The sequence below is a fragment of the Mobula birostris genome, chromosome 21, assembly GCF_030028105.1.
Source record: "Mobula birostris isolate sMobBir1 chromosome 21, sMobBir1.hap1, whole genome shotgun sequence".
NCBI classification, from domain to species: domain Eukaryota; kingdom Metazoa; phylum Chordata; class Chondrichthyes; order Myliobatiformes; family Myliobatidae; genus Mobula; species Mobula birostris.
Window position 1 is genome coordinate 18,209,618 of NC_092390.1, and position 25,053 is coordinate 18,234,670.

Consider the following 25,053-nt stretch of genomic DNA (forward strand, 5'->3'; position numbering starts at 1 on the left):
TTCATAAGGTTTTGAAAGGTTTGCCTTTAGAGATAGTCAATGAACTAGTTAGAATTTTGCAAAGTTCTGTAGAATCTCCAATAGTTCCCACAGACTGGTAAGTTGCAACGTCTCTATTAAATATTAGAGAGAAAACACAGGAACTATAGACTAGTTAGTAGTAGGAAAAGGAGGAGCATCATTTATTAAGGAATTGGTAACAGAGCCATTATAAAATAATAATTAGATTGGGAATATTAAATATGGAATTATAACAGAAATTACATTTGACATTTTTTCTGTGTTTCTTTGAAGTTGCATTTAACAGAACAGATGAGAGGGAACCGCAACATCTGCTGTATTTGGTCTGCAAGATGTCATATAGAGGTTACAAAACAAACGAGTTATTGGATATTAAATACCTGTGTGGGTTGAAGATGGGTTAAATAATAGAAATAAAAACGTGGGGATAAATGGGTTATGAATAGCTGGATTTTGCAGGATACACAGTGCAGGAAGTTAGGAGTTTCCATTATTTATGCTGTGGTGGCAAGTCTAGACTCAACTCCTCTAAAGATCACTACATCATAAACTAAACCAGTTCCTAACCCAATCCTGTCCCCAACCACAAACACCTCCTAATCCCATTTCTAACCTAAATCCTCAGTATGTCCCCAGTCCTCTCCAGAATGAAGCCAAGGTTTATTATTAGCCTTCAACATAATACCATCAATCAGGGTACAGTAATCTATCGTATTTCTGAGTGCCCAGAGGAAGCCAGAAAGGAGATGTGAAATGGCTGATGGTAACCAGGGATGCTTTCATTTTTAATTCCCTCTCTCATCTCAAGCCACAAGAACTCCAGAAGGCAGTGGTCCAACCCGTATCTATTTGCTGGACTCCAACCTCCGATTTATATGTTGGCTGTGAAAAGGGGCATCTTTTACAGGTGGATGCCGAAATGCATAAAGTTGTTTTACTGGGAATTCCATCCTTTGAACAGTTGTCCGATGGTAAGATAATATGCCTAATTATTTTTGGAAATGGACATTATGCTCATCCTATCCATAAAATCTAACCTGAGCTGGGGCTTAATGTTTGAAGAATATTTATTTGATTGCACTCTCATCTCTGTCTCTAAGCATTCATACTCCTCTTTACCTATCTGTCTTTAGTTATCAGTATTACTGTGCTATCTCTGAAACTTTAACTCCTGCTTTTACATTAAGCTCTTAATATGTAACCCTGCACTCGCTCTGTCCTCCCTGGAAAATAAAACACAATGGTACAGCTCAGGAACAGGCCCTTCAGCCCACAGTGTTGCTCCTAATTCAGATAATGGCACCTAATCCCTGTGCCCAAACAATGCATAGATCCTTCCATTCTCTGCAATATCCATATGTCATATTAAGAGCCTCTTCAATGCCTCTATTATATCAGCTTTCACCATGCTTGGCAGTACATTCCAGGCACTCATCATTCTCTGTGAAAACAAAACTTAGACCATAAGACATAGGAGCAGAATTAGGCTATTTAGCCCATTGAATACTGTCATAGCTGATTTATCATTCCTCTCAACCTCATTATCCTTCTCCCTATAACCTTTGACATCCTTACTAATCTAGAACCTATCAAACTCTGCTTTAAATATACCCAAATGACTTGGTCTCCATAGCTGTCTGTGGCAATCCACATGCTCACCACTCTCTAGCTGAAGAAATTCCTCCTTATCTCTGTTCTAAAGGGATATCCATCTATTGTGAGGCTGTGCCCTCTGATCCTGGACTCCCCCACCATAGTGAACATCCTCTCTACATCCATTCAATCTAGGCCTTTGAATTTTTCACAGTTTTCAATGAGATTCTCCCCTCATTCCTCTAAACTCCAGCGAGTACAGGCCCAGAGCCATCAAATATTCCTCATACATTAACCCTTTCGTTCCTGAATCATTGTTGTGAACCTCCTCTGGATCCTCTCCAATGCCAGTACATCTTTTCTTAGATATGGGTTCCAAACATGCTCACAGTATTCCAAGTGCAGTCTGACCAGTTATAAGCCTCAGCTTGCCCCAAATATATATCCTTTGAACTTTCCCCACTGATCTTAAATGCATGCCCTCTGGTATTAGCCATTTTAGCCCTGAGCAAAAGATACTGGCTGTTTTATAATCTTATAAACTTCTAGCCACTGCTTAGTCAGAATAAGACCTATCAACTACTACCCTGTGTCTTCAATAGGTAAGCCAATTCTGAATCCAAATGGCCAAGTCACTGGGGATACTATGCATCTAAATCTTCTGGATGTGCCTCCCGTGTGTGACCTTGTTACATACCTTAATAATGTCCATGTTGACAACTTCCATTGCTGTACCATCATCGGTCACCTTTATCATCTTCCTCAAGAAACTAAACCAAGTTAGTAAGATGTGACCTACCCACACAAAGCCTTGCTGAGTGACCTTAATTAGACCATGATTTTTAAATGCTTATAATTCCCTAAAAATCCCCTCCAGACTGAATCTGAGTATGCTTAGAATTCCCCCAAACACTAAGTTGTAAAGTGGTTTTTTTGTGTTTTTTACTTAATTAGTCACACAAGCTTCCTGGCATGAGAAAGCAATCTGGGAAAACAATACTGAAGCTAACACAAGAGTTTTGAGGAGCAGCAAGTGACCCTCATCTATCTTTGAGCAAATAGCTTTGGATTCAAAGCAGAGTGAGAGAGATATTTTTAAGGTGTCCACTAACTTGAGGCATAAAGCAGTATGTTTTGTAATTGACAATGCTTCATTTTTGTGGGGATCTTGCAAAAAGGGGAGGTTGATTGAGTGAAATATTGACCAGAACATCAGAAGTTCTTCAATTAATACTGCCAGCTCCTACACTGATATATCAAACCTCCATTTAAGTCTCACCTGCAATCCAGATGCACCCTGTTTACCTACATTGCATTTTCCACACTGTTGTTTTCAGGGTTCATGACTGTTTATTGTCATTTTTCAGAACATAAGGGTAAAGGAGAACAAAATGACTGTTACTCTGGATCCGATGCAGAATAAAAGAACATGTGGTCGATGTTTAGAGATCTCTTACAGGATGTTAGGGATAAATTTGTCCCGGTGCGGAAGATAAAGAATGGTAGGGTGAAGGAACCATGGGTGACAAGTGAGGTGGAAAATCTAGTCAGGTGGAAGAAGGCAGCATACATGAGGTTTAGGAAGCAAGGATTGGATGGGTCTATTGAGGAATATAGGGAAGCAAGAAAGGAGCTTAAGAAGGGGGCATGAGAAGGCCTTGGCGAGTAGGGTAAAGGAAAACTCCAAGACATTCTTCAATTATGTGAGGATAAAAAGGATGACAGGAGTGAAAATAGGACCGATTAGAGATAAAGGTGGGAAGATGTGCTTGGAGGCTGTGGAAGTGAGCGAGGTCCTCAATGAATACTTCTCTTTGGTATTCACCAATGAGAGGGAACTTGATGATGGTGAGGACAATATGAGTGAGGTTGATGTTCTGGAGCATGTTGATATTAAGGGAGAGGAGGTGTTGGAGTTGTTAAAATACATTAGGACAGATAAGTCCTCGGGACCTGACAGAATATTCCCCAGGCTGCTCCACGAGGCGAGAGAAGAGATTGCTGAGCCTCTGGCTAGGATCTTTATGTCCTCATTGTCCATGGGAATGGTACCAGAGGATTGGAGGGAGGCGAATGTTGTCCCCTTGTTCAAAAAAGGTAGTAGGGATAGTCCGGGTAATTATAGACTAGTGAGCCTTACGTCTGTGGTGGGAAAGCTGTTTGGAAAAGATTCTTAGAGATAGGATCTCTGGGCATTTAGAGAATCATGGTCTGATCAGGGACAGTCAGCATGGCTTCGTGAAGGGCAGATCATGTCTAACAAGCCCGATAGAGTTCTCTGAGGAGGTGACCAGGCATATAGATGAGGGTAGTGCAGTGGATGTGATCTATATGGATTTTAGTAAGGCATTTGACAAGGTTCCACATGGTAGGCTCATTCAGAAAGTTAGAAGGCATGGGATCCAGGGAAGTTTGGCTAGGTGGATACAGAATTGGCTTGCCTGCAGAAGGCAGAGGGTGGTGGTGGAGGGAGTACATTCAGATTGGAAGACTGTGACTAGTGGTGTCCCACAAGGATCTGTTCTGGGACCTCTACTTTTCGTGATTTTTATTAACGACCCGGATGTGGGGGTAGAAGGGTGGGTTGGCAAGTTTGCAGGCAACACAAAGGTTGGTGGTGTTGTAGATAGTGTAGAGGATTGTCAAAGATTGTAGAACAACATTGATAGGATGCAAAAGTGGGCTGAGAGGTGGCAGATGGAGTTCAACCCAGAGAAGTGTGAGGTGGTACACTTTGGAAGGACAAACTCCAAGGCAGAGTACAAAGTAAATGGCAGGATACTTGGTAGTGTGGAGGAGCAGAGGGATCTTGGGGTACATGTCCACAGATCCCTGGAAGTTGCCTCACAGGTGGATAGGGTAGTTAAGAAAGCTTATGGGGTGTTAGCTTTCATAAGTCGAGGGATAGAGTTGAAGAGTTGCGATGTAATGATGCAGCTCTATAAAACTCTGGTTAGGCCACACTTGGAGTACTGTGTCCAGTTCTGGTCACCTCACTATAGGAAGGATGTGGAAGCATTGGAAAGGGTACAGAGGAGATTTACCAGGATGCTGCCTGGTTTAGAAAGTATGCATTGTGATCAGAGATTAAGGGAGCTAGGGCTTTACTGATGAGAGGTGACATGATAGAGATGTACAAGATAATAAGAGGAATAGATTGAGTGGATAGCCAGCGCCTCTTCCCCAGGACACCACTGCTCAATACAAGGGAACATGGCTTTAAGGTAAGGGGTGGGAAGTTCAAGGGGGATATTAGAGGAAGGTTTTTTACTCAGAGAGTGGTTGGTGCATGGAATGCACTGCCTGAGTCATTGGTGGAGGCAAATACACTAGTGAAGTTTAAGAGACTACTAGACAGGTATATGGAGGAATTTAAGGTGGGGGCTTATATGGGAGGCAGGGTTTGAGGGTCGGCACAACATTGTGGGCCGAAGGGCATGTACTGTGCTGTACTATTCTATGTTCAATGTTCTAACACAATAAGCATTTAAAAACACAATATGAATATAAAAGCAATCCTATAAAGCACAAATTTTCTTACCCTGTCTAATAAAGAAACCTTTTGTTCTCTCCCTCGTTTAGATAGGATGGAAAAGGCAGAAAAGTTGGTGTCAACAGTCAAGCTGATCACATATTCTAAGTTGCAGCCACACTCCGTGAATACCTTGGCACTTAACACAAGGGGATTGTTTACAGCAGGGAAGGTACATGTTTCAGATGGTGACAACCACTTGCCCTAGGGCCACGACTCCTGTACCGATTGTACCTCAGCACCAGTGGGGTTGGAAGTACTGGGGTAGCCAGAAGTTGCAGTTAAGAGGGCGACACTTCAGGAAGATAATCTGTCTTTACAGGACAGGAATAATTAGGCTTGAATGTGATCATGTATCCCAAGAAGTAACGTATTTGATTAGTTGTTCCTAAATCATGTTCCAAAACTCCCTGAAGAATCTGACTTCCGATAACCTAGTTAATGCTTGGATTATCCCTGATTAGCCCCCAATTCCAACATAGGTAAAACATTAGGATCTACTGCCAGACTAAAAGTGCTTTGTCGTTATACTGTGAGACTGAGAATGCAGATGTGAATGTGAGCAGCACTGACAGTATCAGTTTGCCTGAATGTGTGTTTGAGAGACACTGACGACATTTCAGTGAGCGAGAATAGGTTTAGAATTGGGTACTGGGCTAAATAATCAAAAGTTCTCAGGGAACGAACTCAGAACTGTCCAACTCAAATGTCTATATGGTGTATAGGGGAACGAAACCTCAGAGGAGAGGAAGGTTCTCTGTTTCAGTCTTATATCAGCCCATGAGTCATGAGGAAGTTTTGGCTTTATCTGAGTATCTGAGTTTTCCTGGAACTTGTCTGTTTCAACAGCACACCCGGGTTCACACATAACTTGTAGTGAGAAGTCACAGTAAAGGTCAGAAACAAGTCTGGAATGAAGTTATAGTCAGAAAGATGCGGGATGGAATAGGCCTTTTGGCCATCAAGTCCATGCTGACCATCGACATCCACTTACACTAATCTTACATTAATCTCTTTCTCCCTACGTTCTATTAACATGTCCCACCCCTCACCAATTCTAAGTTAGAAAACTCTGCAGGTCAGCTCCAAACTTTGAGGGTGACTGTGTGAGCCCCACTTTACATCAGTTAACCTGTGCTTTTGTACTTCAGAACATGAGAGAGATGACAGGCAAAAATCTCTCTGTCCCTCACCACCCACATCACATCAATGGAAAGATCAGGAAACCAATCTGCATTGTAAGGTTTATAAATCAGGGAGGTGTTCCCCAGTATGTCCAACATAATTAGGGGAATCAAGGAATATGGGATTGACACAGAAGCCTGGTGCAGAGGTGAAAGTTCAGCTACGAGCATACCGAAGAGTATACAAGCCCGAGGGGCTACATGACTGAATCTTGCTTCTATTTCTTGAGTCAGTTAACACTGCCTTCAGCATCTTGTTTCAACAGGACTAGCTGCCTCTTGGCACTGCCAGCCCTACTGTACATGTTGCATGTATTATATTCAGCCTGATAAAGAAATCTAGTGTGTAAGGGTGCCATGTTAAGGGAGAATTTGGGATGGATACTTCAGGATCTCTCACTTGGTATCAGACCACATACCCCTGATCCCCAATATTCCCCTTCCCCTTGCTTTTATCTGCTCCCCACTCCTGATATGTTGGTGTTAACATCAGTCCTCTGTGTGTACGTGTTAATAACTAAATGTGAACATCAATTTCTCTAACTTCCAGTAATTTCATCCCCCTCCCCTTCTCTCTTTATCCATTTCCCATTCTGGTTCCTTTCTCTTCTCCTCGCTCGTTTATCACCTCCCTCTGGTGTCCTTCCTCCTTCTATTTCTTCCATGATCCATTAGATTCTTCTCTTCTTCTGCCAGTTAGCTCTAACATTTGTCACAACCCAGCTTTTCAATTTATCCCCCCCTCCCCTACCCACCCACCTTCTCCCTCACCTGGTCTCACCTGTCACCTGCCAGCTTGTACTCTTCCCCCCTCCCCTCATCTTATTTTGGTTTCTGTGCTTATAACTAAATGTGATGCATTTTTCAGGATGGAAAACTCTACTGCATCAAAGTCAAATCACAAACTCTGGAGGTTGAAGAATGCTGGTCTACGAATACACCAATCAGAAATATCACGTTTTCAGCGGACTACAAATCCCTGCTCATTGCTACAGAGGAGGTGGGTGGCAGCCATCTTCTGGTTTCTCCTGTCACATGTGGTCTGAGCTCAAGTACTATCAGTCATTCCTGAACTACAGCCAGAACCCTTTGTTACTTCCGTTCTGTTCGGCTGGAGAACACTGTAACTTCCCAGCTTTCCATGTCAATCTCACTCACTCATGCAAAAGAGTGACTCCAGTTTAAATTCCACTTGTCTTCCCCCTGTGAAGTCATTCCACATCTCCTTCACTCCTTCCCTTTCTTTCATAAAATGCACCACAGTAGCTTAGCAGCTAGCACAATGATATTACAGCTTGGGGTGTTACAAAGTTCAGAGTTCAGTATTGGGGCTGTCTTTAGGGAGTTTGTACATTCTCCCCGTGAACCACTTTAGTTTCTTCTGCTTGCTCCAGTTTCCTCCTGCAGTCCAAAGACGTACCATTTAGTAGATTAACTGGTCATTGTCAATTGTCCTGTGATTAGGTTAGCATTCAATAGGTCAGTTGCTGGATGGTGCAGCTTATTGGGCCAGAAGGGCCTGTTTTGCATTGTATTTCAAAATTAAAAATAAATAAAGTAACCTCATCCAGCACCTCCATCCCTAAGTGGAACAGAGGTGTAGTGGTTAGCACAATGCTATTACAGCGCTGGGAATCAGGTTTTAATTCTCACTGCTGTCTGTAAGGAGTTTGTACATTCTCCCCATGACTGCATGGGTTTCCTCTGAGTTCTCTGGTATCCTCTTTCCATGTTCCAAGGACATACAAGGTAGTAGTTTAACTGGTCACAAGGCAAAGGCTCATTGGACCGTATTGTGCTGTATCTCTAAGTAAATAAATATATATGTTGGCTAGGACCCAATCACTGCAGTTCTCCCCCTAAAAACTCCTTTTACAGTCCTGATGAAGGGTCTCAGCTCAAAATATCAACTCTTCATTCCTGCTGCTTCACCTGCTGAGTTCCTCCAGCATCCTATGTGGAGGAACTTACAGAGTGTTTCTTTGACTGTTCCTTGGTTGCCAGCCTCAATGCCTCTCTTTATTTTAAATGACTCCTGGGAAGTGTATCAGGTCATTTTAGCTCACAAACAGTTTGTCAGCTGCAGATGGGGTGTTTATTTATTGTACAGTGTTGGGATGATGATCCTGGGGTAACTGTGTAAACTGAGATGAGAGAATTGTTCATTATTTTTCCCTCAGGGTTCAGCATACCTATATAACCCATCTCAGCAAACTGACGTGAGCACAGTCCTGAATATATACAGTGGGGACTTTGTATCAGCGGCTTTTCTGGGGAGCGGAATGGAATACTGTGTGGTAAGAGAAAGATGAGTGCTATTGGTTCCCTAAATATATCAGATATTTTTGGCTGTTGATCCTGGGACAAGAATATTTTCTCTGGGCACTGTTCACCCTTGTTCATTGCAAAGCACTGTTATCTTCAAGTCACTTGGTTGTAGTGCAAACCTGTTCCAGAGACTAATGTACTTGATCCACACTGACAGTGTGACTGAGGGAGTGCTGCATTGTCAAAACATTTTCTTTCAGAGAAATCATTCAACCGAGGTCCCACCTACCTTCTTGGCTAGTCTCCAAATATCTCACAATCAATTTTAAATTTGCCCTGGTTCCTCATCAATATTTATCTCCCTGCCAACATCATCACAGCTAATTGTTATTAGATGAACAGTGGCAGATATTTAAGAAGACATTTCATAATTCCCAATAAGGAAAAGACTCTGTAACTAACTAGCAAAATTAAGAATGGCATCGAATTACAAGCGACGGTACTCAATGTCAGTCGGAGTGCAGAAGATCGGAAAAAATTTTAGAAATACCCAAAGATTACTTAAACAAGGAAATAGGTTATGGAATACACTAACAAGAAATGCAAAAACATTAAGTGCTTTTACAGAATATAAAAAGTAAGAAAATGGCTAACAGTGAGAATAGGAATGGGAAATGGGCAGGAAGTTTGAATAAGTACGTTGAATTTGTTTTCATATCTCCTGCGTATGAGGATAAACTACATCCGGCTGTGGAGCATTTGCTTTGGGTAATGAGGTTACCATTACCTACAGCTACCTCCAGGTCACCCTTGGGCAAGGTGTACCATCTGTTAGCCTCCCTACTTGGGTTACAGTGAAGCCACGGAATGCAGGTGCTGGATGAAGCAGAAGGCAAGTTGTGGGTAACACAATCGACGTTTTCTGCTTCTCGGACGCTGAGCAGTAGGTTCTTTTAATAGGACAATGTTCAGGGTCACCCATCTTGTAAGGACATTGCATCAGAAGCAAGCAAGGGGAAGCTACTTCTTGTATTGTATCCCAAGTACAACCATTGGTTAATACATACACAAATGTAAAAGACAACAGCGCAAGTGGCAGCCCACTACCAAGTAGTGTGGACACCTCGCTCGATACGGGATATCATGTAAACAGACAGGTGAGCCCGGATCGTCGTACCACTACTGTCTGCAAGAAAAAGAGACTGCGAATTGCCACTTGGAATGTTCGAACCCTGCACCAAGCTGGTAAGCTAGAAAACATAAAATTAGAAATGAAGAGGTTAGAAGTCAGTATCCCAGTGAAATAAGATGGAAAGGCACTGGAGTATTCCAATCAGACGACTACAGGATGATGTACTTTGGTGGATATAAACATGAAAAGGGTGTTGCAATCATCTTAGACAAAGAAACATCCAAAAGCCTGCTAGGATACTGGCATATCTCAGACAGAATGATGCTAAGCAAACTAAAAGGACAACAAAACAACATCTCTATCATCCAAGTATATGCACCCACAATGGTAAGCTCAGAGGAAGAAATTGATGCCTTCTACCAATCCATAGACAAAGCACTAGAAGAATGCAAATCACAAGAATCCATCATAGTCATGGGCGACTTCAATGCAAAAGCCGGTGAGGGAAGAGAAGACCATATTGTTGGAGACCAAGGATTGGGAGAAAGAAATGAAAGAGGAGAAAGCTTGTATCATGGTGTAAAACAAACAATCAGATAATCACCAACACTTGGTTTAAACAACATCCAAGAAGGAAATGGACATGGAGCTGTCCAGATGGGAACAACAAAAATCAAATCGACTACATAACAATCAATAACAGATTCAAAAACTCGATAACTCAATCTAAAAACTACCCTGGAGCAGACTGTGGAAGCGACCACATACCAGTCATTTGCAAAATGGAAATAAAGATGAGAAAATTAAAGAAACCAAAAAGATCAGAACCACTGGATTATCAACAACTACAAAATAATCCTCGTCTGAAAACAGAATACACAATCAAGGTGAAAACCCTTTTTCAATTGCTACAGGATGAAGGAGGCAAATCTTCCTGGGACATAATGAAGGAATCCATGGTTGTAGCTGCAAAAGAAACCATCCCACTAAAAGAATGGAAAAGTAAGAAGAAATGGATAACTGAAGATATAATACAATTGATGCAACAAAAACAGACTATCAAACTAAGAGACAGCGAAGATTACAAACAACTTGATAAGACAATAAAAAGAAAATGCAGAGAAGCTAAAGACAGATGGCTAAATGAGAAATGCTCAGAGATAGAAATGCTGCAAACCCATAACCCTGGAACAAAGTTGATACACAAGAAGATTAAAGAACTAACGGGGAAATTACCTTGCTCAACAAGTGGATGCATCAAGGCAAAAGATGGCAGCTTAATTATGAACAAAGAGGAAATCCTAAACAGTTGGACAGAATATATAAAAGAACTTTTTGAAGACCAAAGAGGAGAAATGATACTGGCCTTAGAAGATTTTGGAATAGAGAAAATAACAGAAATAGCAAATGAAATCTATGATCATGGGGAGATACCTGATGATTTAAGTAAATCAGTGTTCATCACACTTCCAAAGAAAGAGGGAGCAACAGAATGTGAGTTACATCGAACAATAAGCCTGATGAGCCACGTGGCAAAAATTATTCTCAGAGTAATCATGATGAGAGCAAGACGCTGTATAAAATCAGAAATCAATAAAGAACAATGCGGCTTTGTGGAAAACACTGGAACCAGAAATGCAATTTTCATGCTCGGATGATCTGTGAACAAGCCATTCAGGTACAAAAAGACATCTACCTATGTTTCATTGACTATACAAGAGCTTTTGACACTGTCAGACAGCAAGATCTTCTGGAAATGCTTCAAGATCTTGACATAGATGGGAAAGATATACGTTTCTTAAGAAACTTGTACTGGGACCAGACAACATCCATCAGAATAGAAGGAGAAGTGAGTGAGTATGTGAATATCATGAGAGGAGTCAGGCAAGGTTGTGTCTTTTCGCCAGACGTATTCAACCTGTATTGTGAAAATATCTTGAGGAGTATCAAAGAACTGACAATTGGAGGCTATAATATAAATAACATCAGATATGCTGATGACATCATACTAATAGCTGACTTAGAAACAAAACTTCAAGAACTTCTCATGATAGTGGCAGCAGAAAGTAATTGCAGAGGCCTCTCAACCAACACCAAGAGGACAGAAAGCATGATCATCTTCAGAAAGACAAACATCCCAAAATGTGTGATCAAGATCGGAAATACAAACATCAAACAAGTCAACAAATTAAAATATCTTGGCAGCCTAATAACAAGTAATGGCAGGTGCGACACAGATATCAAATACAGAATAGCAATGGTGAAAGAAGTTTTCCAAAAAATGAGACCATATTAACAGACAGAAAGATGAGCACGTACACTAAAAACAGAATACTGCAGTGCTACATTTATTCTATCCTGACTCATGGAAGTGAATGCTGGACCATTTCTCCAGCAATGGAAAAGAGACTAGAAGCAGCTGAATTATGGTTCCACAGGAGAATGTTGAAAATACCATGGACCACACACACATCAAATGGAGAAGTTCTCAGAGGAGCCCAAGCAGTTCCTTGTTTAAGTAATCTTTGGGTATTTCTAAAAATTTTTCCAATCTTCTGCACTTCGACTGACATTGAGTACCGTCGATTGTAATTTGATGCCATTGTTAATTTTGCTAGTTAGTTACAGAGTCTTTTCCTTATTGGAAATTATGAAATGTCTTCTTGAATCTCTGCCACTGTTCATCTACTAACAATTAGCTGTGATGATGTTGGCAGGGAGATAAATATTGACAAGGAACCAGGGCAAATTTAAAATTGATTGTGAGAAATTTGGAGACTAGCCAGGAAGGTAGGTGGGGCCTCGGTTGAATGATTTCTCTGAAAGAAAATGTTTTGACAATGCAGCACTCCCTCAACAATAAGAGAAAGACAACGCAGATTCCTAGGACACATCATGTGGAAAGATGAACTAGAAAAACTCATACTCTCTGGAAAGATTGAGGGGAGCAAACCTAGAGGAAGACCTCGGCTTATGCACATCAAAAGCATAGCCAGGTGGCTACACATCGAGGAAATGGAAGTCATTCAAAAAACAAAGGATAGATCTGCATGGAAAACCATGGTCACCAAAGTTCACATTGGATATGGTACCTAGACAGACAGACATTTGTTTTCATAGTAGAAAGCGCCAAAAGCTTCTCAATAATAGTAGAAAATGGAGTCAGAAAAAAAGGAAGGAATAAAATAATTATTACTCCCCCCCACCAACCCCCAAGACAGACAGTACTAGCGGTGATAGCAGACTACAGTGTCTATTGTACTGTCTGTTTCCATTAAAACCATTCACCTCACTACACATCTTGTAAGACTGGGGACAGATTGGCCTTTCATCACAATTTTACCAGGAAGTCGATCATTGAGTGTGGATCTTCAGGCTCCTGTATTTCCTCCCTAATGGTGGTAACAAAAAAAGAGGGCATCATCAAGATCCTTAATGATGGATATCACTTCCTCCTCTCTGACACTAGTAGTGCATAATAGCAAGCATAACACATCAAGCTGTGGGGATGTTTCTGTCGCCTGTCCGAGTGAGCACAAGTTATTGAAGTCCACCTCTCCACTTACCCAGAACGTTGGGCAACTGTAACTTCTCCACACTTGGCTCCTGATGGGTCATGCCTTGTACAGCTGATTGTGAGTGCTCCACACCCTCATCACCCACCCCCATCACATCATCCCTTAACCCACACCCCCCCCCATCATGCCACCCCTCTCCCCTCCCACCCTGTCATATCTATGCGAAGCCCTGCAGCATCTGGTGACTCTGTGATCTCTGTCTTGGAGGCCAATGCCAGTTTCCTCCCAGTCCAAAGACGTACCAATGGATAGGTTAAACGGTCATTGTAAATCGTCCGTGATTAAGCTAGGATCAAATTGGTGGGTTGATGGGTCGTGTGGCGTGAAGGGTGACAAGGGCCTGTTCCACGTTGTATCTCAATTTTTTTAAAAAACGGACAGCTTCAATTTCTCACTGCTGCATTCAGAGTTTCCCAGCTGCTTCTTACCAGTGCCTAAGATGGTCAGGGTGAGATGCCTGAATGAGTATCGCCCAGTGGAGCTCACATCAACTGTGATGAGGTGATTTGAGAGGATGGTCGTTGCTAGAATCAATTCCTGCCGAAGCAAGGATCTGGACCTGCTATAACATGCCTATCACCACAATAGGTGTACAGCAGATGACAATCTTACTAACTCTCCACTCGGCCTTGGATCACCTGGACAAAAGCAATACTTACCCTATGTCACACTACTGTTTATTGATTACAGCTCAGTGTTCAACACTATCATACCCTCAGTTCTAATAAAAAAGTTCCAAACCTGGGTCTCTGTACCTTCCTGTGCAAGTGGATCCTTGACTTCCTTACCAGAAGACCACAGTCTGTAAGGATGGGAAATAACATCTCTCCCTTACTGACAGTCAACTCGGGTGCACCTCGAGGATACGTGCTTAACCCACCACTCCACTTTCTCTACATCCACAGATGTGTGGAGTGGCACAGCTCAGATGCCATCTCTAAATTCGCTGATGACACAACTATTGTTGGCGGAATTTCAGATGATGATGAGGGGGCATGCAGGAGGAAGATAGATTAGCTGGTATGGCAGCACTCAATATCGCTTAGACCAAGGAATTGATTGTGAACTTCAGGAAGGGTAGGATGAGGGAACACATACCAGTCTTCATCAAGGCATCAGAAGTGGAAAGGCTGAGCATTTCTGAGGATCTATCCTGGGCCCAACATATCGATGCAGTTACAAAGAAGGCACCACAGTGGCTATATTTCATTAGGAATTTGAGGAGAATTGGTATGTCACCAAAGATACTTTTAAATTTCTACAGATGTACCGTGGAGAGCACTCTAACTAGTTGCATTACTGTCTGTTATGGAGGAGTCACTGCACAGGATTGGAAAAAGCTGCAACAAGTTGTAAGCTCAGCCAGCTCCACCATGGGTACTAACCTCCCCAGCATCCAGGATATTTTCAAAAGGCAATGCCTCAAAAAGGTGGCATTCATCATTAAGGAACCCCATCACCCAGGACCTGTCCTCTTCTTATTGCTACCATTGAGGACCCTGAAGACACACTCAACATTTCAGGAATAGCTTCTTCCCCTCTACCATCAGATTTTTGAATGGATAATAAACCCATGAACACTTCCTCAGTAAATTTTCTCCTCTCTTTTCATGCTACATATTTAATTTATTTTTTATACGTACATCTTATTGTAATTTATAGTTTTTGTTGCTACGTACTGCTGCCACAAAACAACAAATTTAACAACATATGCCAGTGATTAAACCTGATTCTGAAATAACTTTGTTCATCTAAATACATCACACTAATGAGTCAATAAACTTAAATTAACATAGAAGACAAATGGACCGCGGGTGCTGGAAACAGGAACAAAAAGTAACAATTTCAGGTATTTCCTTTAGGAAATTAGCAGGTCAAGCAGCATCTGTGAAGGTAGAAGGTGCATGAGTTTTCTTTTTGCCATTACGGCTGCTACTTGATCCGCTGAGTTCTCGTTTCAAATTTTATTAAGGGAATACCTGAAGCCCAGTGCTCCCTCACAGCTCATTTTGAATAAGATTGGTTAACCTGTTAACCCTGTGCAAGTTCATCAGGCAGATTTCACAGCCGTAACCACAGTAAGCTGCCACTCCACCACTGGACTGAAATCCAGTCTCTTAGTATGTAAATTGTTCTCAGAAACGATTCTCACGGCAAACACCCTCCAAGAAAATGGTGCCTCATCAAAATATTTGCAGGGTAGTTGAGAACTGAGGAGAAATTGAATGGAAGTGTTGCAGAAGCAGTGATTTTATTACCCTAGAGACTGTATATATGTTTGAACTTGTTAATGTATGTCTAAATGTCCTCTGTTTCATTGTAGTCAGCGCGAAAGTTGGGCACCATGCAGGTGTGGTCACTCGTGGATGGAAAAAACATCTGCACACTTGTCCTTTCAGAAATGGTATATGATGCTAAACCTGCTCTGTTGCTTATCTTTCAATGTGTGGCTGGGCTTTGGTTAAAGGGCAAGGAGTGGGATTCATAGAGGAGCTGGCATAAGCATGATGGGCCAAATGGCAGAGGTGCGTACAATTACTCTTAAAAGATATTCGAACAGATACATATGGAAATGGGTATGCTGTGGCCGAAGGAGTTGCTCCATTGATATGCATCACCTTCTGATTTATCATCTGATTACATGGTCATGTGGTGTGTATGGCAGGATGTGTGTGGGAAAGTAGGTGGCTCTTACAGCAGAACTCAGCAAAAAAGGCCACTCAGTGTTCACACATTGACATCTCCCCCAGAAACACTGAGAGCATTTGGGGGCTCTACACCATGCTGATTCACCCTTTCTTAACCCAAGGATATCAAAATGACTCCTTATTAGTTAGCTCATGAGGACGCAGCTGGCCAGGCCTCTCTTGTGGCCAAAACTTTTGGGAAGATACCTTTGTACATTCTTCAGACAGAGAATGACCCCCAAATCTTTAGAATTGTAGACTCTAAAGTAAACATCTTTATTGTGCATGTTTAAAAGTGACAACATGGGATATGCAATCTTGATAACCAAGAGGGTAAATCACCTGGTCTATTTTAATCATCCCACCTTTAGTTGTGCACAAGGGGATAGACATGCAGTCTCCACGCAGTGTATATGATGAAAGACATAGGTAGGCTAGACAGAATTTTTTACCCAAGGAAGGAATGTCAAATTCTAAGGATGTGACTTTAAGGTAAGATGTGTGGGACAAGGTGTTTTTTTTTTACAGAGAGTGGTTAGAGCCTGGAACAGCACACCCAAGGATGTGCTGGGGACAGCCCACAAGTGTCACCACACATTCCTGCACCAACATAGTATGCCCACAATATTCTACAGAACAATACAAACAGCAACAACAAAACAAATCAAAACAAAGACAGCAAAACAAGCCCCTTTTCCATCCATCCCATCCACTCACATTCCCAGGTAGGCCTCCAACCCCAGGATAGGCTACTTCTGGGCCTCCAGTCCTTATCCACATATTCTCAGACTTGCAGATATCCACCTCCAACTTTGGGTTTCACCCCAGGATGCTGATCACGGGTTTGACCTTTGGGCCTTGACTCTGGAATTGCACTGACCCCTAACTCTTCTAATGCATGTACATGCAAATAGGAATACTTTTATTTGGCATCATGATAGACATAGGCATCCTGGGCTGAAGAGTGATTTCCCATGCTGTACTATCCTATGTTCTATTAGATGATACTTTGGTGGATGAAACATTATACCGTTGTTAGTATTTCGTTGTTCCCATTTTCAGATCAGTGCCATGGCATGTTGTCCATCCTCAAGTCATGTTGCTCTGGGCACTGAAACTGGTCACATCTATTATGCAAACCTGGTGACAGTGGAAAGGCCTCATGTTGTCTACCAAGTCCATCTCCATAGGAAGCCAATACAGATTCTGCAGTAAGTAGTAAATTATAAACACTCCAGATTCTGCAGTTATTGGAAATCCAGAACAATACACACAAAATCCTGGAGGAACTCATCCTTTATTTTCCACTTATCACCTCTCAGTTTCTTACTTCATCTTCCGTCCCCTAGTCAGCCTCACCTGGTATCACCTCTCATCTGCAAACGTACTCCTCCCCCCTCCCCAACTTTCTTATTCCTGCTTCTGCCCCCTTCCTTTCCAGTTGTGATGAAAGGATTCAGCCCAAAATAGTGACTGATTATTCCCTCCATAATTGCCACCTAACCTGCTGAGTTCGTCCAGCATCTTGTGCGTGCTGCTCTGCAGGAAGTAGACGTGGTTCATCAGCTTTTTGCGCACACCAGTTGACTATAGTCACGGAGCTGGAGAAGAGATTTCTCCCAATACCTCTATTCAAAACTCAGAGCAAATCATTTAGGGCTAAAGTAGGTGCCGATGGATTACAGCCAGTCTCAGTAAAACTGATGTAAGTCTGAAAATGTGGAAACACATAGCAGCCCAGGCAGCATCTGTATAGGAAGAAAGAGAGTTAACGTTTCACATCAATGACCTGATATCAGAATTCACCAGTACATGTGGTGCTTGCAAACCCGAAACATTGCAGACTTTAGATAATTTCTAGTGTTGGTACATATTATGTGAGATTTGTTTTGCCAAATCTTGCAAAAGTTGTATACGAAAAGTTAAAACATGGATCAGCAAAAGTCACTTGATGGCCGCTTGATTATGTACTTCCTATACCTAATAAAGTGGCCACTGAATGTGTACTACATGTTTATGGTCTTCTGCTCCTGTAGTCCGTCCACATCAAAGTGCGATCTGTTGTACGTTCAGAGATTGTTTTCTGCATACACTGTTGTAACGCATGGTTATTTGAGTTACTGTCACCTTCCTGTCAGTTTGAACCAGTCTGACCATTCTCCTTTGGCCCCTCTCATTAACAAGATGTCCTCACCCACAGAACTACTGCTTATTGGATGTTTCTTGTTTCTCGCACTATCCTCTGTAAACTCTAGAGACTGTTGTGTGTGAGAATCCCAGGAGATCAGTAGTTTCTGAGATACTCAAAACACCCCATCTGCCACCAACAATCATTCCACAGTCAAAGTCACTTAGATCACATTTCTTCCCCATTTCACTATTTGGTCTGAACAACAGCTGAACCTCTTCACTATGTCTGCATGTTTTTATACATTGAGTTGCTGCCACATGATTGGCTGATTAGATATTTATGTTCATGAGCAGGTATACAGGTGTACCTGATGAAGTGGCCAGTGAATGTATATTAAAGCAGTTAATATACCGAGGAGATTGAAGTGTAGATGCTGCTGTACCTTCTTGACTAATGAGGAAGTGTTGTAGGTCCAGGTTAGATTGTCTATTATGTGCTCACCAAGATGATCTTCAGTGATATCATCATTGGATATACTCACTCTACAGCGATATAGCTCCTTTAATGTGCAATAGGCTTCTAGGGATATTGTTCCCCAAATGTATAATGAATTTGTAGTGATACTTCTGTGTAGTGTACCATAGGTCATCAGGGGTATCACTCCCCTAATGTGCAATGGATCTGTTGGGATATTACTCCCCCATTGTGAAACATCCCATGCTCTGCTGATCTTTCAGATATGACCAGGAGGGACAGATCCTTGTGGCTGGATGCACTGATGGATTGATATTTGTCATGAATGCCAAACCCTCCAAATCATTTAAAATATTTGGATACACGGGTAACTATTGAATAAATTGTCTGTTTCACAATTAAATTGCATGCTTCAAACTGACCGTTATTTCTTCCTCTACCACCCCACCATAGGATGTAATGTAAAGAACAGGAGCTGGGATTGCATTGTATCCCATCACGCTTTCTTCGGATTTAATCTTTGGCCTTGGTCTATACCCTGCCTGTTTGCAATGACCTTTCCTTTCTCTATAGTCCAAAAAGCTACCTATCTCAACCCTGAAATATATTTACTGATTACCTCAGCAGTCCTGAAAACACTGCTGTGGATTGTAGAGGCTGATTCATTAGGGGCATTTAAGAAACTCTTAGATCCCATTTGCAAAAATGGCCAAGTTTCCATTTTCTTCTTTAAATCATCCCAACTTGCTCTGGTTCTATAATGGGAACACTCAAGCCTTTCTGACACAGGAGTTAATAAACTTAGACTACCACAATAATATTCAGCTTTGATATGCTTACTCCCAAAACTGATACAAAGGTTCAAAGGTTCATTTATTATCAAAGTATACAACTCTGAAATTCTACTTCTCCAGATAGCCACAAAACCAAGATAGAAAATAATGGCAGTACGATCATCAGCCACCAAATCCCTTCTCCCTGCACAAAAAAAACAGAAACACAACAGGCACATCAACACTCAAACCCCCACCACCGCACACAAAAAAATACGAGAAAGATAGGGTGAAAAACACAGAAAACAAAAAGACCACAAGACTGAAAAAAATGTCCACATCCAAAACACAGAAAACCCAGGCAATACCCTCCTGGCACAGCAGCAAGACTTACCCTCTCTTGCAGTGAGCAATCCCTCAGCAATCAAAAGGCAACCTCCCCTCCATGGTAGCAGAGAAAACCCTTTGTGATAAAAAGGCAGTACCTCCTCTCCAGCAGCAGAGTGATCCTCCAGAAACAAAAAGGCAGGCAGCCAATATACTTACATTCCCCCACATTATAGTCCATCTGCCATTTTATGCATGTTCATTCAACCTGCCTAAATCCTTTTCCAACTTTTTAGTGTTCTCCTCAAGCCTTGCTACCCTTCCACGCATCAGCGTGCAGTCCCTTCATTAACCCTTCCTTGCATCATCAGCGTGCAGTCCCTTCATTAACCCTTCCCTGCATCATCAGCGTGCAGTCCCTTCATTAACCCTTCCTTGCATCATCAGCGTGCAGTCCCTTCATTAACCCTTCCCTGCATCATCAGCGTGCAGTCCCTTCATTAACTCTTCCTTGCATCATCAGCACACAGTCCCTTCATTAACCCTTCCTTGCATCATCAGCACACCGTCCCTTCATTAACCCTTCCTTGCATCATCAGCACACAGTCCCTTCATTAACCCTTCCTTGCATCATCAGCGTGCAGTCCCTTCATTAACTCTTCCTTGCATCTTCAGCATGCAGTCCCTTCATTAACCCTTGCATTATCAGCGTGCAGTCCCTTCATTAACCCTTCCTTGCATCATCAGCATGCAGTCCCTTCATTAACCCTTCCTTGCATCATCAGCATACAGTCCCTTCATTGATATAATTAATAAAGATTCTAAGTGGTTACGGCAACTCATCAGTTTACAGAATGGCATTGGCCAGGTACTAATTAAGACTCTTATATACTGTCCTGTTAAACACTCTCGTGAAACAGATGTTATGGGCTGGGTACAGACTAAGCACTAAGCTGTTCTAAAACTTTTCCGCAGTGAAGTTGTGGACCTTTTGCTGTCACTGTGGTCTAGATCGTGAGTGAGTTGTGCTTCATGTTTTGTGCCTGTTCTCACAGCTTTTAACTTCTTCCTTCTTTTTAATCTCTAACCAGAGATAAGAGGTGAGATTCTGGGACTGTCTCTTGCATTTAACAAGCTGACGAAGAACATGGATTGTCTGACACTATTGTGTCAGTCCGGAGAGGACAGAGTTCATGGAGGGACGCAGCTCATTAAGTTCCATCTGCTTGGAGAGGCTACTGCAGGTAGGAGAAATCCCATGTTCTGGCTCTGCTGAAGATTAGGTGATGATTCTTTTGCAGCTTCCTAATTGTTTCAGTGTAGTCTGAGCCCTGGGCTAACCAGCACAGTTTGCCCCAAGAACCAGCAACAACACTGGATTCAGAGTAATTTATTTATTTGTTAGTCATCTGGCAATATTCCTGACTTCCCTTGCGCAGGTGCTGATAACCTACTTCTTAAACCATTCCTTCTAGTGAAGGTGCAATTGAAGAAGGGTTTCCACGGGTAGAAAGGACCAGTCATATATTTCCAAATAAGAATGGTATGCAAAAGAAGTCTGTGGATGGTGGTTCCCCTCTACCTAAAGCCCTTGTCCCCCTTGTGGGCAAAGGCAGTATTGTTAGTCCAGGCCTCTGTGTTACTCTAGTGATTTAACTGGTGCACCAACCTTACCTGTTGATTGGAGCCCAGCCAATTTGGAATTTACTCAGTGGTTATGGTTTCTCTGGTGACTGGTGTGTGCACAGGGACTGGACTGTGTGCGAGTGTGCATATACAGCTGGAGAGGTAAGTATGTGAATGCTCGGGCATTGGGCCCTTTGATGTTGCTGCTCCCATGCTGACTGATCCACCTTATTATTTATTCCTCAGCTTCCCCTACGTCTGTCAACAACCGTGGAAAGATGACTGATGCTGCTATTGGGAAATTATACAGTCAGACAGAGTTGCCGCTGACGTCTGTGGTACATGACTCTGAGCAGTATATGTACGGATACTCCAGTGTGACCCGAAGCATTCACAAATACAAGATTGTTAAGGTGCCCTAGAAGGAACTCTTCACATTCTCAAACTGACTGCAACATCCACTATTTTCACACTAACTTTCACACTCACACCCTTCCTCACAATAACCTTCACACCCACACTCACGTTCACAGCCATACTCATTCTCACACTCACCTTCACACCTACACCCTTCCTCACATTCACACACACATCCTTGCACTCACATTCACACCTACACTCATCCTCACTCTGACCTTCACACCCACATTCATCCTCACACTCACCTTCACACTGACTCATTCTCACACTCACCTTCGCACCCACTCTCATCCTCACACTGACCCTCAAACCCACACTGATCCTCACACTCACATTCACACCCACATTCATCCTCACACTCACCTTCACACTGACTCATTCTCACACTCACACCCACACATTCTTACATTCTCACCCGCTCTCATCCTCACACTGACCCTCACACCCACACTGATCCTTACACTCACATTCACACCCGCACCAATCCTCACACTCACCTTCACACTGACCTTCACTTGCACACTCATCCTCACACTCACCGTCATGCCCATACCAGTCCTCACACTCGTCTTCACACCCACACCAATCCTCACACTCACATTCACACACACTCATCCTCACTCTGACGTTCACATATACATATCCTGGTCCTTCTTCCCATTTCTTTCGTATTTCTCTTGTATTTGCACTCCCAGTCACTGCTACTGGTTCCTGCTTTGTAGGTTGCTCACTTGCTTCCTACCTTACTCCTTCCCTTTTCTCCAATGTTGACCCAGCTGCTCACCCTGCCTTGCTATTGCCCTGTTACCCTCCCTCTCTCATATTTCTCATCTTGCCCTCCTTTTCTCCTGTAGTTGCTCACTTTGCATCATCTCACTCTCCCATTTGCCTCCACACTATTGCCCTCGCAGACCCTCCCCACTTGCTGTCATGCTGTGTCACTTCACTGGTCATGGTTCGGTAACAATGCTCCCTGTCCTTCTTTCTCACCCTTGCACTCATCTTCCCACTGTCTGCTGCTTCAACCCCACCCTCATCTCCCTCTCCCACTATTCCCATATGTGACCCAGTGCCATTCTCTAGCACACGTTTTACCTCTCTCCCTCTTTCTTTCTCTCTCCTTCCCTCCTCTCCCACATTTATCCTCTCACTTAGCTGCTCTGCCAAATCTGACATGGTTTTCAATTGGCTCGTTCATTCTCTCCACCTTATCCTCAGTTTCCGTCTACTCCACCGTCCCCCAGTCTGTCTGCTCCCCTCATTAACAGTATGTTTCATTTGTCTCCTCCCTCTGCTCAGGGTGAGAATGAAGGAACCTTTAGCCTGAATCTTCAGGTCAAAGTTCTGGGCCATGAGCTGGGACCAGGATTCCTCTACCTCTCTCCAGATCAGCAATATTTGGCTTCAGTGGCCAGAGATGGATTCATTCAATTAAGATATGCTAAAAACATGGTAAGCAGCACTAGTGAGCAGGTGCTTGGATTCTGTTATAAACTTTACTGCTCTCTGTGGTCTGAGGCAGAGCACAAAACACAGTGGCATATTTGCTTATTTCATTCATTTAGAGGCATAGAGTCTTGCAGCATAGAAGTATGCCCTTTGTCCAAGCAACTAGACCCATCTGACCCTGTTTGGCCCATAGCCCTCTAAACCTCCCCTATTTGTGTATTTATCTAGATGGCTTTTAAATGTTACTAATGTGTCCAACAACCACTATTTCTGGTAGCTCATTCCAGATACACACCACCCTTTGTGTGAAGAAGTTGCCCATGGTGTCCCTTATAAATCTGTCACCTCTGATCTTGAACCCTTGGTTTTAGCATCCCTGCCCTGGGAAAAGACTCTGTGGTTTCACCCTGTCTATGCCCCTCATTTCTTATATACTGTACCTTTGTCAGATCACCCCTCAGTCTCTTACCTTCCAGAGAATAAAGCCCTAGTCTACACAACCTCTTGTAATTCAGTCTCCCAAGAACACTAGAATGTGTTCACGTATCTGTTTTGAGCTGATAGTGGCATCGAGGTCTGTATGCCCTGTCTGGGCACCACCAGATGGAATAAAAAGTGAAGAAAAGGATTTCTAAAATACCACAATGAATGTCACATTAAGCTAGATCCATTGTCCTTACGGAGGCAGAACAATAGTGGGTAAAGGGGCAGGCCAGGAACAGAGTAATTAGAAACAGGAGGTTCGTGGTGTTTCAATGCAGACAGGCTCAGGTACCAGGAGCTGTACTTTGGGCTGTGTACGCAACTCTCAAGGGAGAGATACGAGAGAGTAGGAGGAGATTTCCAGATTTTTTGTTGGTTCAAGTCCACTCGATATTGAGATACATTGTAGTATGTGCTGGGAAACATTATCAGTTATGCAACCTAGGGTCATCAGGTGTTTTGGGTCTTTCAACAACAGACACCATCGCCCAGTCAATCTAGCTGGGTTGATCAGGCCCTGGCTTGTGTCCCAGCAACATGGGTCCACGGGTCACACCTCTTGATCCATAGCCATCTGGAGCCTCACTTGGCAGCCTCTGGGACAGTCCTGATGACTCTTTCTTTTGCAGTCCCCGTAATGCCAAGTAAACAGCAGGTCCTGCAGAGCAAGCAGCCAGTAAAACCTCTACATCCCACCTCTATAGGCTCACATCATGCCCTCCACGCTTATCTCTGGCGTGGCTCTACCAGCTCCTGGTATTTGGTTTTCTTCTGCTTGAAGGCCTCCTCAATCCATTCTTCCCAAGGCACTGTCAGTTCGACCATGACCACCTGCTTTGAGGTTTCTGAATGAATGTGCATGTCAAGCCTCAACGATGATGATGCGGTGAAGTCAGGGAACTTTAATTGCTTGCCAGGATCAGTAGTCAGATCACCGGAGCAAGCAAGTCTGCTGGTGATCTGGGCTGAGGTTGTGGTTAGTCTCTAGTTTTGACAAAGGCTGTGGACTCTCTGGGTTGGTGGAGATGCCTACTGTTGTTAATGGCCGTAGAGATACTTTCTGCCACTGCCTTCAACACCTGGTCATGGTGCTAGCGGTAGCATCCTTCTCCCAAGGATTTTGGGCAGAGAAGACATGACGGTGCCTCACTTTTGCCCCAAGCAAAGAGGTTCACTAGACTAGGCAGGACATTGTAACACAGCCTGCATCATGAACTTGATACACTGGGGTTCAGCCCGCCAGATGTTGGACCAGGTGATCTGCTTCAGTGCACCCTCCCACTTTGCCCAAGTTATCTGTTGCCCCATTCCTACCATCCTGGTAATGTGCGCTTCGTCGACAGCTTCTGACACCTCTTCCTGGACCAGTTAAGTC

General features: G+C 43.0%; 1 protein-coding gene across 1 annotated transcript in view; it reads left to right on the top strand.

Annotated features, from left to right (window-relative positions):
• Positions 1-850: 850 nt before the first annotated feature.
• Positions 851-25,053, top strand: part of cfap43 (cilia and flagella associated protein 43) — a 98,867-nt gene continuing 74,664 nt past the window's right edge. The window contains exons 1-10 of the mRNA XM_072239068.1: positions 851-992; positions 5,197-5,318; positions 7,199-7,330; positions 8,511-8,627; positions 15,632-15,712; positions 17,058-17,206; positions 18,864-18,967; positions 20,792-20,944; positions 21,573-21,739; positions 23,046-23,198. Coding sequence (XP_072095169.1) covers positions 941-992; positions 5,197-5,318; positions 7,199-7,330; positions 8,511-8,627; positions 15,632-15,712; positions 17,058-17,206; positions 18,864-18,967; positions 20,792-20,944; positions 21,573-21,739; positions 23,046-23,198 — 1,230 coding nt within the window. The 5' untranslated portion in view covers positions 851-940. The remainder of the gene's footprint in view (positions 993-5,196; positions 5,319-7,198; positions 7,331-8,510; positions 8,628-15,631; positions 15,713-17,057; positions 17,207-18,863; positions 18,968-20,791; positions 20,945-21,572; positions 21,740-23,045; positions 23,199-25,053) is intronic.